This window comes from Colobus angolensis, unplaced genomic scaffold, assembly GCF_000951035.1.
Source record: "Colobus angolensis palliatus isolate OR3802 unplaced genomic scaffold, Cang.pa_1.0 Scaffold65, whole genome shotgun sequence".
Lineage (NCBI taxonomy): Eukaryota > Metazoa > Chordata > Mammalia > Primates > Cercopithecidae > Colobus > Colobus angolensis.
The window spans coordinates 1,913,556-1,926,697 of record NW_012120154.1 but is presented as its reverse complement, the minus strand read 5'-3'; the positions used below and the strand labels follow the sequence as shown (position 1 = coordinate 1,926,697).

Genomic DNA, 13,142 nt, shown 5'->3' with positions numbered 1-13,142 from the left:
GCTAATTTTTTGTAGTTTTAGTAGAGATGGGGTTTCACCATGTTGGCCGGGCTGATCTCGAACTCCTGACCTCAGGTGATCCACCAAAGTACTGGGATTACAGGCATAAGCCACGGCGCCCAGCCAACAAGCGTGCTTTTTGAACCCACAGGCACCCTTTCCTTGGGACTTCTGCACTAGGTGTCCTATCCCCCTGGCCTGGTCTTCCCTGTTGCCAGCTAACACCTCACCCCCATGCCACCATCCACAAACTTCAATTCTTAGCATTTAGTACCACTTGGAATGTCTTATATACATAAATGTTGTCCTCTCCAATTAAAATATTAACATTTTAGGTTTGGTGGGGTGGCTCACACTTGTAATCCCAGCACTTTGGGAAGCCCAGGCAGAAGAATCGTTTTAGGCCAGGAGTTTGAGACCAGCCTGGCGAACATAGCGGTACCCCGTCTCTACAAAAAATGTAAAAGATTAGCCGGTCGTGGTGGCGGGCGTCTGTAACCCCAGCTACTTGGGAGGCTGAGGCAGGAGAATCACTTGAACCCAGGAGGCAGAGGTTGCAGTGAGCCCAGATCACACCACTACATTCCAGCCTGGGCGACAGAGCAAGCGTCCGTCTCATAAACAAAACAAAACAAAACAAAATAAAATAAAATGTTAGCTTTTTGAAGGCCGGTCTTTCTCGCTGCAGAACCCACTATGGAGCCAGGCGGGGTCACCTAGTGAGCATTTGCTGAGTTAATGAATTGTCCTCCCCTGCCCCAACTGTGTTCACAAAGAACCCTCAGGAGTTCAAGACCAGCCTGGCCAACATAGCGAAACCCCTTCTCTACTAAAAATACAAAAATTAGCCGGGCGTGGTGGCTCATGCCTGTAGTCCCAGCTACTCGGCAGGCTGAGGCAGGAGAATCGCTTGAGGCCGGGAGGCAGAGGTTGCAGGGAGCTGTGATCGCGCCACTGCACTCCAGCCTGCGTGACAGAGTGAGACCCTATCTCAAAAAATAAAAAATAAAGATGAGTGAGGAGCAATCGACCCCGAGGAAAAACAAAAAACAAAAAACAAAAAAAGTTCAAGAGCGCGCCTGCGCACACGGTCCGCTACGGCCCCATCCCTCTTCGGCCGCGGGGTGGCGCTGGGCGCATGCTCCCAGGCAGCGCGGTCATCCTCGACTCCTCCGGGCCGCTCTAGCCGCCCCGCTCGCTGCTCTGCTGGGAGGCGGGCGCGCCCGCACGGGTTCCTCCAAGATGGCGGCGCAGAGGAGGAGCTTGCTGCAGAGTGTGAGGAACTGGCCCGCTCTCCGGGCTTGGGGTTGGGAGTCTGGGCGTGGGGGGCTGTCGGGTGCAGGAACGGCTTCTCCAATTTTGGACAGCCGCCCTCTCCGTGGTGGGGTGTGTCAGCCTCCTTCTCCTCTCCTCGGGCTGGCCCCCTCTTTCCCGAGGCCAGGGCGCGTGTGCGCGGCGGGCCCGGCCCCCGGGTCAAAGGCATTGGGGCTGTGGGCTGCTGCTGCCGGGCGTCGAGGGCGGGAACGTGCTGGATCCAGAAGGGAACACGGCGCGCGGCAGCAGAGCTACCCGAGTCTCGAGCCCACTGCGGCACCGAGCAGTCGTGCAATGATAACAGCAGCATCCACTGTGTACCGCTCACAGCATCCCTGGCGTTGTGTTGATTGCTTTACATTTGTCAGTTTCATTTCCGTAGCAGCCCCCTGACATAGGTGCTACTGTTATTCCTCTTTGATAGACTGAGACACAGAGGTGGTCGTTTGCCTAAGGCCACACAAATGGTGTCAAGGCAGGATTAAAAATCAGGCAGTGTGATTCCAGAAACCCCTTTAATCCCTGGGCTGTACTAAAGGAATGACCAGTGGTGGCTGTCACTGGGTTCTGGTCCTGGCTCTAACTGACTGTGTCTCCCTCAGCCTCAGTTTCCTTCTCCTAAGGCGAGAGCGCTGAGTGGAAGAATTGTCTTCAGACTCATCCCTATCCCCGGTCTGGACCCTCATGGGTTTGGCGCTGTCTTCCAGGCCCTGCGTCCTCTGACGCGTATGTGAACATAGATGCACACGCGTGTTGGCACCATGGCCGACTCTGACCTACCAGGGTAGGGTGCCGGCCTCCTGGGTCCTCCCCGTTCGTGGCACTGTGTTGGAATTGCCTATGGACTTGACTGCCTCCTGTACTAGAAAAAGTAAACTTAAAAACAGGGACCTGTGATTTGTTTACCGCTGTGTCTCTAATACCTACCACCATGTGCTGGGCACTCAATAAATACTTGTGAAAGGGTGAGTAACGTTTGTAGCCAAGTCTAAGTGCTTGCCCTTGGCTTCACAGAAGTGAGCAGACATTGGCTCAGGGATAACCTGGAGGCAGAGTCTTGATATTATTCTCCCAGGAGCACAGTTTCCAGGCCTCCCCAGTGGGGATTGCTGTCTTCCCCTTCACATCTTTACTGCCCCTTTATTTTATTACTACTGGGCAGGTCTCTCTTGTTACTGAGTTGGCATTGACTTTAGACAGCTGGCCCTCTGCTTTGTAAGTTCCCAGAGGACAAGGTCCCTGTATAAATGTCCCCACTGTAGTTAGCGTTTGGTAAACGCTGGTTGGATGTGACATTGGGAGGGAAAATGGTAAATGGTGCAGGCTGAGTTGGCTTGCTGAGAAGAGAGCAGACACCTGCGTCATGTGGCTACCAGCTTCTCCCCTTCCTAGATGTGGTGGAACCGAAGGGAATTGTGTTAGTCAGAAGGCCAGCTCTTCTAGCCCCAGAATGTGTTTCTCCAGGTGGTGGTGGCCTTTTTTAAAGAAAGAATAGTTAGCTTTAAACACATTGCATCTTGGTGCAAGGCAAAGGGATGGCAGGGATGTCCTCAGAAGGCCCCTCCACCCTCATGATGATCAGAACATCCCTTCTCACAGGGTGTACGGATGTCTAGGTGATGTGTAGGGCTTGCTGATGTCACATCCACTGTCTCAAGACTGGGGAGAGCAGCTCAGCTCATACACCTGCATTCAGAGATGCCTGTGAGGGCTGCTGCTCTGTGGCTGCTGGGCAAAGATGAATGAGGCGTGTTGCCCAACCTCATTGCATTTGCAGACCAGCTTGGGAGAAGGAGTATATGCCACTGGTACAATACCTGGGGCACTGTCGTGTTGTCGTAGACCTGTGTCAAGAGTCCTGGGGGGACAACAGAGAATTTTAAAGGCTTTAAAGGATGATAGGAGTTTACCAAGCAGAGGAGAGGAGGGCCATTCCAGGAGGACATGTGTGTGTGTTTTTATTAGTTTGTTTCTCTTCCTAGAGATGGGGTTTCACCATGTTGCCCAGGCTGGTCTAGAGTCCTGGGTTCAAGCAATCCTCCTGCCTTGGCCTCCCAAAGTGCTGGGATTCCAGGCGTGAGCCACCGCATCTGGCTAAGGACAGGTGTTTAAATATGTGTGCATGTGTTTGTTAAGCTTTTCGCAAGTTAAATACAATTAGTATTACAAGTCTATGTATTGAGGGGCTGCAGAGTGGGCTAATTTGTCTGGGTCACTGGGGGTTCGCAGGAATGGCATTTGCAAGGGTATGCTGGGGCCACTTGGTAGATCACTTGGTGGAGCATCATCGCAGGCACTGTGGTACCTTGAAAGGTCTTTGGAAGCAAAAAACTTTTTTGTGGGGGTGTGGAGGAGACAGGATCTCACTCTGTCAGCCAGACTGGAGTGAAGTGGTGTGATCTCGGCTCACTGCAACCTCTGCTTCCTGGGTTCAAGTGATTCTTGTGTCTCAGCCTCCCAAGTAGCTGGGATTACAGGTGTGCACCACCACACCAGCTAACTTTTGTATTTTTAGTAGAGACAGGGTTTCACCACATTGCCTAGGCTGGTCTTGAACTCCTGGCTCACGCAGTCCGCCCTCCTGGGCCTCCCAAAGTGCTAGGATTACAGGTGTGAGCCACTGCGCCTGGCCACAAAGAGGTTCTAAGGAAAGCTTGATGTGTTCAAAAAGACCTAGACCTTTCAGCCAGATACAACAGTATTAGTCTCATACTGGCTTTGGGCAAATCACTTTATGTCCCTGAGCCTTAGTTTCTCCAAACCAAGAGGACTCTGGGGAGTATTGTTGGTGTTAAAGGAACTGACACATTCCACTACTAGCCTGGCTTGGTTGCCCGCTAACCAGAAACTTCTACCTTCAGTGCTGCCATGAGTAAATGTCTGCTGTTCATTCCCTTAAATGTCCCTGAGCACTCACTATGTGCTAGGCACCCTGCAGGTGCAGGGGACACCGCCTTTGCGGAGCTGATGGTCTAGTAAAGGGCACAGACAGTGAGCACTGAACAGATACAGATCATCTGTGATTTTGTAATATCCAAACTACAGCATCAGGTGGTGCTGTGAGGAGCAGTCTGGATTCACACACAGAATGCTGGGGATGCCATTTTGGACAGGGTGGTAAGGGAAGACTTCTCCACATTTGATGAGGTGAAAAGGGGGAAATGGGGGCAGCGTTCCTGCCCAAGGGAGCAGGAGATGCAAAGGCTGCTGTTTCAGGAGCCTCAGGGGTGCTGGTGCAGCTGGGTGGAGTGCTTTGGGGGAGCATGGGAGTAGCTGAGGTCTGAGGGAGCCAGGGACCATGCTGGGCTTCACAGGTCCTGATGTGGCCTCTGGATTCCATTCTTCATGTGATGCGAAGCTTTCCTGGGGAGCAGGTTGAGTAGGGACCTGATGTGATGTGACTTATGATTGGAGAAAAATCCCTCTTTTTTTTTTGTAACAGTCTCGCTCTGCCGCCCCAGCTGGAGTGCAGTGGCGCGATCTCAGCTCACTGCAAGCTCTGCCTCCTGGATTCACGCCATTCTCCTGGGTAGCTGAGACTACAGGCACCTGCCACCACACCCAGCTAATTTTTTGTATTTTTTTTTTTTAGTAGAGACGGGGTTTCACCGTGATAGCCAGGATGGTCTTGATCTTCTGACCTCGTGATCCGCCCACCTCGGCCTCCCAAAGTACTGGGATTACAGGCATGAGCCACCGCACCCGGCCGAAAAATCCTTCTTTTGAGTTTGAATGGTGAGAGTGGAAGCCTGGGACCTCGTAAGAGACTCCTAGAGTCATCCAGGTGTGAGAAGGTGGCTTGGCCATGGGCATGGCAGAGGAATGGTGGGAAGTATCAGATTCCAGTTGTGTTTTGGAGGAAGAGGTGACATGATTTGCTGATGGATTGAATGTGAGGTGCATAGCAGAGGAAGAAGAGTCAAAAAGGACTCTTAAGGTTTTGGTTTAAACAACAGTGGTACCATTTACTAGGTGAGGGAGCCCTGGAAGAGGGGCACCCTGGGGCAGGGGGAATCAAGAGTTTGATTTTGCCTGTACTGTTACTTAATTATAAAAAAGAAAATCAGGCTAGGCATGGTGGCTCATGCCTGGAATCCCAGCCCTTTGGGAGGCTGAGGCAGGAGGATCACTTGAGGCCAGGAGTTCCAGATCAGCTTGGGTAACATAGTGAGATTCCATCTTTAAAAAAAAAACACTAGGGCATGGTGGTATGTGCCTGTAGTACTTAAAAGACTGAATGGGGTGATTGCCTGAGCCCAGAAGTTTGAGGTTGCAGTGAGACTGTGATCCCCTCACTGCACTCCAGACTGGGTGACACAGCAAGACCCTGTTTCAAAAAAAAAAGAAAGTGAGCTTAAAATCAATTTTTTAAACTTCGACATGTCCTGAGCAATTATATCTGAAATCACAGGTGCTAGCTGTGTAATTTATCTAAAGGATGTTAAAATAAATATGTAGCCACTAAAATAAAAAGGTCCATGAGGGCAGCACCTATACCCATTGCGTACACCCAGCTGCTGCCCTAGCACATTGGAAGTGGCCACAATTATTATTAGCCCCTTTAAGAATGAATGAGGAGCTCTTTAGGATGACGACATGGAGAACCTTCAATGAAAACTCTGGTGGGAGAAGTGGGGGCCAGGAGTGGAGCTGGTCTCAGAGAAGTGGGTCATTCGGAAGGTTAGAGGTGGTGGGGGCGTTGGGGCCTTGGAAGCTTTTTGGAGAGAAAGGTCTGTTGCTCCCCTGTTCCGAGCCGTCTTCCTGAGAATGTGAGTCTCCCTTTCTTTTTTTTTTTTTTTTGAGACGGAGTCTGGCTCTGTCGCCCACGTGGAGTGCAGTGATAGGATCTCAGCTCACTGCAAGCTCCGCCTCCCAGGTTTACGCCATTCTCCTGCCTCAGCCTCTAGGACTACAGGCGTCCGCCACCTCGCCTGGCTAGTTTTTTGTATTTTTTAGTAGAGACGGGGTTTCACCGTGTTAACCAGGATGGTCTCGATCTCCTGACCTCATGATCCGCCCATCTTGGCCTCCCAAAGTGCTGGGATTACAGGCTTGAGCCACTGCGCCCAGTCAGGTCTCCCTTTCTGAGCTTCCTTTTCTCTTCTAAGGAATTTGGGTGCTTTCACCACAAAAACACTTGGTCTTTTCATACCGTAATTTGATATTCAAGCTGTGGCCTGAGCTTGGAACCATTCTTTGTCCATTTCTGCTGCCCAGGACTTTGAGATGAAGCTGTGTGGGTACTTGATGAACTATTACATGACATGGACACATATGTACATGAGGAGTGAATGCTTACATCACGTAAAGGGTGTTTGTTAAGGCCTTGATGGATTAAATACTGTTGGATCACTGTAGAAGCTTTTCATACCAAAACATGAATTTTTGAAACTCCTTCATAAAATCAAGTCGAAATTAGGTCTTTTGAAACAGACTTCTTACCGTATTTTTGTGAAATTTCTCATGAGCAGTTCATTTCTCAGACGTGGAAGAGTTAAGTCCTGTGTTCACTGTTGTGTGTGTTGCAGTGGCTCCGCGATGAGGCTGTGCTGAGTGAGAGACGCCCCCTTCTCAGTTTCTCGCAGACTCTTGCTCCCTATGCTCCAGCACCGCTCACGGCTGGTGCTGGCAGGCCTGGCATTTGGGGGCGTGGGAGAAAGTATGCATCAGTGTGTGCAGGGGTGGAGGGGTGGGTGGTTTATGTGAATAGAAAGTACGTGACCTTTCTGAAAATTGTTCAGAAATGTGGAGGAAGGAAGCGAGAGACTTGGCAATCCTGTAGGCTTTAATGGAATCAGCAATGGACACTCGGTATGGCCAATCCTCGATGGAGATGGAAAGAAATGGGAGAACACGATTCAAGCCCACTCAGCTGCAGCAGCGTGAGTCTGCTGGGGAACACAGAGAAGATCAGATCCTCTCACTCCCACACTGGCAGAACCTCCTGAGGTTCTCCGGCCACTGTAGTGAATCAGTATCTGGTGAGCGCCCGAATTACGTGAGAAACTGCGCGTGTGTCATTGGATCTAAGACACCAATATTTTAAGGACACATTAATGTTTTGTATATTGCTCAGAAAGATAACTCACAGCTAATTAACTTGTAACATACCAACTCCAGAGATGTTAACATGTGGAAAATGTAGGTCTTCAAATCAGTGAAATAAGGTAATCTAATTAATAATACCAGGCCGTAGCACAAGGGTTGCCATAGGGCCACTTGGTGAATGGCCAGTAAGTGGGGCACCCGGCATGCACAGCGGGGACACTGGGATGGGTTTCTCAGGGGAGGGCCCCATGGTCTTGGGCAGCATTTTCCCAGTGTCTGGGACATACAGCGAGGTGGTTTGTGGCAGCGAACAAAACTGATCTTACAAATTGAGAAGACTGTGCTTTTCCGTTCTCTCTCAGACTTTCTAATGATATCAAGAAAAAAAAAACAAAACTTGGTTTGATCCTAGTACGTCCCTCACCGTCTTTCTGATACTTGCTGATCCACCCCCAGTCTCGTTGTTAAACATAGAATAGGGCTCCAGCAATATAGCCAGCAGTAGGTTCAGCTAAAAGTGAGTAACCTTGTTTTGTTTTTTTATTATCGTCTAGATGTGGCAAGTAATACTGGTTTTCCACCTATAATACTGGAAAAGTTTACATTCAAAATGAAATCAACTGGGTGTGGTGGTGTACCTGTAGTCCTAGCTACTCGAGAGGCTGAGGCAGGAGGATAGCTGATGTCTAGGATTTCAAGGCTGCAGTGAGCCATGATTGTGCCACTATACTTCAGCCTGGGTGACAGAGCGAGACTATGTCCCTTTAAAAAAAAAAGAAAGAAAGAAAGAAAAGGAATCATTTGAGTGAAAGATAATTTCTTGAAGATGGTGAGTAGATGATTGAGATTTGGGAGTCATGCACCTCTGGCCCTAGTTGGATTTGAGCAGGGCCTTTGGGGTAGATAGGACTTAAAAAGACAGAAAAGGGCAGGCTTTGCCTTACCGTGGGTACTTTTACATACACTCTTTGGGTAATTTTTTTCTTACTCTTTCTTTTTTTATTTTTTTTAATTTATTTTTTACTTTTTATTTTTGAGACGGAGTCACGCCCTGTCACCCAGGCTGGAGTGCAGTGGCGTGATCTCAGCTCACTGCAATCTCCGCCTCCCAGGTTCATGCCATTCTCCTGCCTCAGCCTCCCGAGTAGCTGGGACTACAGGCGCCCGCCACCATGCCAAGCTAATTTTTAGTAGAGATGGGGTTTCACTGTGGTAGCCAGGATGGTCTCAATCTCTTGACCTCATGATCTGCCCACCTCTGCCTCCCAAAGTGCTGGGATTATAGGCGTGAGCCACCACGCCCAGCCAATAAATAGAACTTTGAACAAGGTAAAATAACAAGGTGCATATATAAAATAGTTTGTTTTAAAGTGTGTGCTTGTCTCTGTGACTTTACCTCTGGGGTCAACAGTTTCTTCATTTGAGGCCCCCAAAATATTTATTTGGCCTTTCAGGTAAGTCAGATGTTTGGTAGAGGTTTTATTTCCCTTCTGTGGTGTTTGGTCTTGCCAGTATGGTTAGCTTCTCATGCTTTTTGTTCTGGTCACAGTTTTTTAGAGATCGTTTGGAACCATGTGTAGAAGGCCTTGTCTGTACAAGATACACAGCTGAGTGAGATTGTCAATCTGTCAAAGGGCAAAATTCAAAACTGTCCACAGTCTGGAAGGCTGGGATGAATGCATTAATATATAATTCAACTGATATAAATTTAGATTTAAAACAACCTTCTATAGTAGTTTGGGGGAGACAGACATGGTAGAAACTCACAGGAAAAGGACCTTGTTATTTTACATAGAGGCTAGATGCTCATCTTCTCTTGGGTATATGAAAGCTGTTGATTTGCATACTTTGATTTTCTATCCTGCTGCCTAACTGATTTCTTTCACTGTTTGTGTTAGTTTTTCATTGATTCTTTAGGGTTGGCAGGCGTACTGTCCTGTCAGCTGCAAATAGAAATGACTTCTTTCCCAGTTTTTATGCTCTCATTCTTTAACTGCCTGGGCTAACACCTCCAGTTCTGTGTGAAGTAATGAAGTGGGCAGCCTTGCTATGGCCCTGATCTTTCTTTTTTTTTTTGAGACGGAGTCTCGCTTTGTCGCCCAGGCTGGAGTGCAGTGGCACCATCTCGGCTCACTGCAAGATCCGCCTCCTGGGTTCACGCCATTCTCCTGCCTCAGCGTCCGAGTAGCTGGGACTACAGGCACGCACCACCACGCCCAGCTAATTTTTTGTATTTTTAGTAGAGACAGAGTTTCACCGTGTTAGCCAGGATGGTGATCTCCTGACCTCGCGATCCGCCCGCCTCGGCCTCCCACAGTGCTGGGATTACAGGTGTTTTCTGTTTTCTGTTTCAGTTTCTGTTATCCGCCCATCTCGGCCTCCCAAAGTGCTGGGATTACAGGCGTGAGCCACCGCGCCCGGAGATCTTTCTTTTGTTGTTGTTGTTGTTTTGTTTTGAGACGGAGTCTCCCTCTGTCCTCAGGCTGGAGCGCAGTGGCATGATCTCGGCTCACTGCAAGCTCCACCTCCTGAGTTCACACCATTCTCCTGCCTCAGCCTCCGGAGTAGCTGGGACTACAGACGCCTGCCGCCACGCCTGGCTAATTTGTTATATTATTAGTAGAGACGGGATTTCACTGTGTTAGCCAGGATGGTCTCAATTTCTTGACCTCGTGATCTGCCCGCCTCGGCCTCCCAAAGTTCTGAGATTACAGGTGTGAGCCACCGCACCCAGCCCTATGACCCTGATCTTTTTTTTTGAGACAGAGTCTTGCTCTGTTGTCCAGGCTAGAGTACAGTGGCATGATCTCGGCTCACTGCAAGCTCTGTCTCCCGGGTTCACGCCATTCTCCTGCCTCAGCCTCCAGAATAGCTGGAACTACAGGCGCCCGCCACCACGCCTGGCTAATTTTTTGTATTTTTAGTAGAGACAGAGTTTCACCGTGTTAGCCAGGATGGTGATCTCCTGACCTCGCGATCCGCCCGCCTCGGCCTCCCACAGTGCTGGGATTACAGGTGTGAGCCACTGCGCCCTGCCGACCCTGATCTTAATGAAGTGTTCCACACTGAGTAAGATGCCAGCATTAGGGCTAAAGTATACATAGAGTAGTATGTTCAGAAAGGAGCCATCAGTTTCTGTTTTCTGGAGTGTTTTTACCAAGAATGGACCAAGACTCCTTAGATAAACAGTAGCACTGGTGTCTATACCTGTTGACCCAAACACCATTTGCCAGTTTATAAAATAATAAATTCCCGAAATATTACTGCCTCAACATTATGAAAATCAGATTTCCTAAAAAAGTACTTAGTAGTGTTGAAATATCTAGACACTATTCACAGGTACTTAATGAACAAGGCACTTGCTCAGTAGATTGACTGCCATCAGACACACAGGTTTTCTCATTTGGGAAAGTTGATTATTCCCACGTCAGCCAAATACAGCACAGCATACAGTGGTCAGTAGATCATCAGCTTACTCCTGGTCTCCTGTTGTGAAATGCTCTTAGATGAATTGTTCTTTTGCCATGACACACCAACGTGGCAAGTTCCTCAGTTGCCTGTTTGAGCTTGTTTCTTTTTTTACTTGTGGAAGACAATTTCACTGGCCTTTTTTTTTTTTCGAGACGGAGTCTTGCTCTGTCATCCAGGCTGGAGTGCAGTGGCGCACGTGATCTCGGCTGTCTGCAACCTCCGCCTCCTGGGTTCAAGCTATTCTTCTGCCTCAGCCTTCCAAGTAGTTGAGACTACAGGCGCTTGCCACCGTGCCCGGCTGATTTTTGTATTTTTAGTAGAGACAGGGTTTCACCATATTGGCCAGGCTGGTCTTGAACTCCTGACCTGGTGATCCCCCCACCTTGGCCTCCCAGAGTGCTGGGATTGAAGGAGTGAGCCACCGCGCCCGGCCTCACTGGCCTTTTTTAATAGTGTGTGTCTAATGTGGAACAGACCCATAAGTTGCTTGGTGATACTTATTTTTTGCTGGAAAGTGTGGATTTTTTTAGAAAGATTCAAGTCCTTGGAAGCCCATGTCTGTCCCTTATGAGAGTTAGATACTGGCAGAGGAGGTAACTGTGATTGCAGCATCGAAGACAGGTTTTGCGTTGTGGTGACACAGTTGTGTTAGTATTATTCATCTCACATGAGAGGATGAGTTCAATCCATCTTAATCTCATTTTTAATCACAGGGCTCTAGAAAATAGAAATGTCTTTTCCTCACATGCTTTAAAACACCTGTGGTTTTGGGAGGCCAAGACGGGCGGATCACAAGGTCAGGAGATCAAGACCATCCTGGCTAACACGGTGAAACCCCGTCTCTACTAAAAAATACAAAAAACTAGCCGGGCGAGGTAGTGGGTGCCTGTAGTCCCAGCTACTCCGGAGGCTGAGGCAGGAGAATGGCATAAACCCGGGAGGCGGAGCTTGCAGTGAGCTGAGATCCGGCCACTGTACTCCAGCCCGGGCGACAGAGCGAGACTCCGCCTCAAGAAAAAATAAATAAATAAAACACCTGTGGCACTTTGGGGTGCTAAATATTGACTTCTTTGGCCATCTTTTCAGGAGGAAGACATGGGATACTCCTGACTGGGGAGATGCTTTTTTACTTCTGCTTAACCTCATATTTAATTTCATTCCAGCTGGTGGCGGGAGACAGACTAGAAAAGGAGCTACCTTTGGAAGTATATTTGCCTGGTTATAGGAGACTTTTGTGAGCTGGCTGGAAATGGAAATATACTAAGCAGATCTAAGACATAGGGGATAATTGGCAACATATCAGTTACCTGAAGAATAATTAATTCACTGGTTATTAACTCATTACCATGGCCCAGAGGCCTTGCACTGCCCTCCCACCCAGGCACATATGTGCATACGTATTTGCAAACATGGCATGGAGCCTCTTTTCCCGTGTGCTCACTAGAGAGGCCACACCGGCCTTCTCGTGCTTCTGTAAACCTAGCATACTTTTTTCCATCTTAGGGTCTTTGCACATGCCGTTCCCTCTGCCCGGAAGGCTCCTTCTCTGCCTTCTAGAAGATCACTGCCCCATAGTCATTCCGGTCTGGCTCAGAAGTCACCTCCCCAGAGAGGTCTGCTTTTCTGACCACTTCATCTAGAGGCCCCCCGCCCGTCACGCTGTGTCCCTTTACCATGATGTTTTTTCTCCCTAGCACATAGCCCTGTCTGAGATTGCATTGTTTATGATTGTATGGTGTGTTTGAATTCTCTCTCTCCCTAGAAGGGAAACTTCAAATAAGGAACTTCTCTGTTTTCTCTTCTGTGTCCCCAGTACCCAGAATACTGCCAGACTGTTGCAGATACTCAGCAGGTATTCGTTGAAAGAATGTATGTAGTGATTTAATGTACTGTAATCACATAATATCATATATGGGTCCTGAAGACTAAGTTCCCATTTATGTTAAGAGAGACATTAATTTTGCTTTAAAATGAAACAGTTCAATATTAGAACTAGACCCAATTTTGTGTTGCTGTGAAGCCGTTTTTCTTCTTCTTTTTGAGACTGAGTCTCACTCTGTCACCCAGGCTGGAGTGCAGTGGCGTGATCTCAGCTCACTGCAACCTCCACCTCCTGCATTCAAGCGATTCTCCTGCCTCAGCCTCCTGAGTAGTTGGGATTACAGGCACGCACCACCACGCCTGGCTAATTTTTGTATTAGTAGAGACAGGATTTTGCCACATTGCCCAGGCTGGTCTCAAACTCCTGAGCTCCAGTGATCCACCTGCCTCAGCCTCCCCAAGTGCTGGGATTACAGGCGTGAGCCACT

General features: G+C 48.8%; 1 protein-coding gene across 2 annotated transcripts in view; it reads left to right on the top strand.

Annotated features, from left to right (window-relative positions):
• Positions 1-1,179: 1,179 nt before the first annotated feature.
• Positions 1,180-13,142, top strand: part of TAB1 (TGF-beta activated kinase 1/MAP3K7 binding protein 1) — a 50,831-nt gene continuing 38,868 nt past the window's right edge. For both annotated transcript variants that reach the window (XM_011964196.1, XM_011964195.1), the window contains exon 1: positions 1,180-1,275. In XM_011964196.1, coding sequence (XP_011819586.1) covers positions 1,243-1,275 — 33 coding nt within the window. In that variant the 5' untranslated portion in view covers positions 1,180-1,242. The remainder of the gene's footprint in view (positions 1,276-13,142) is intronic.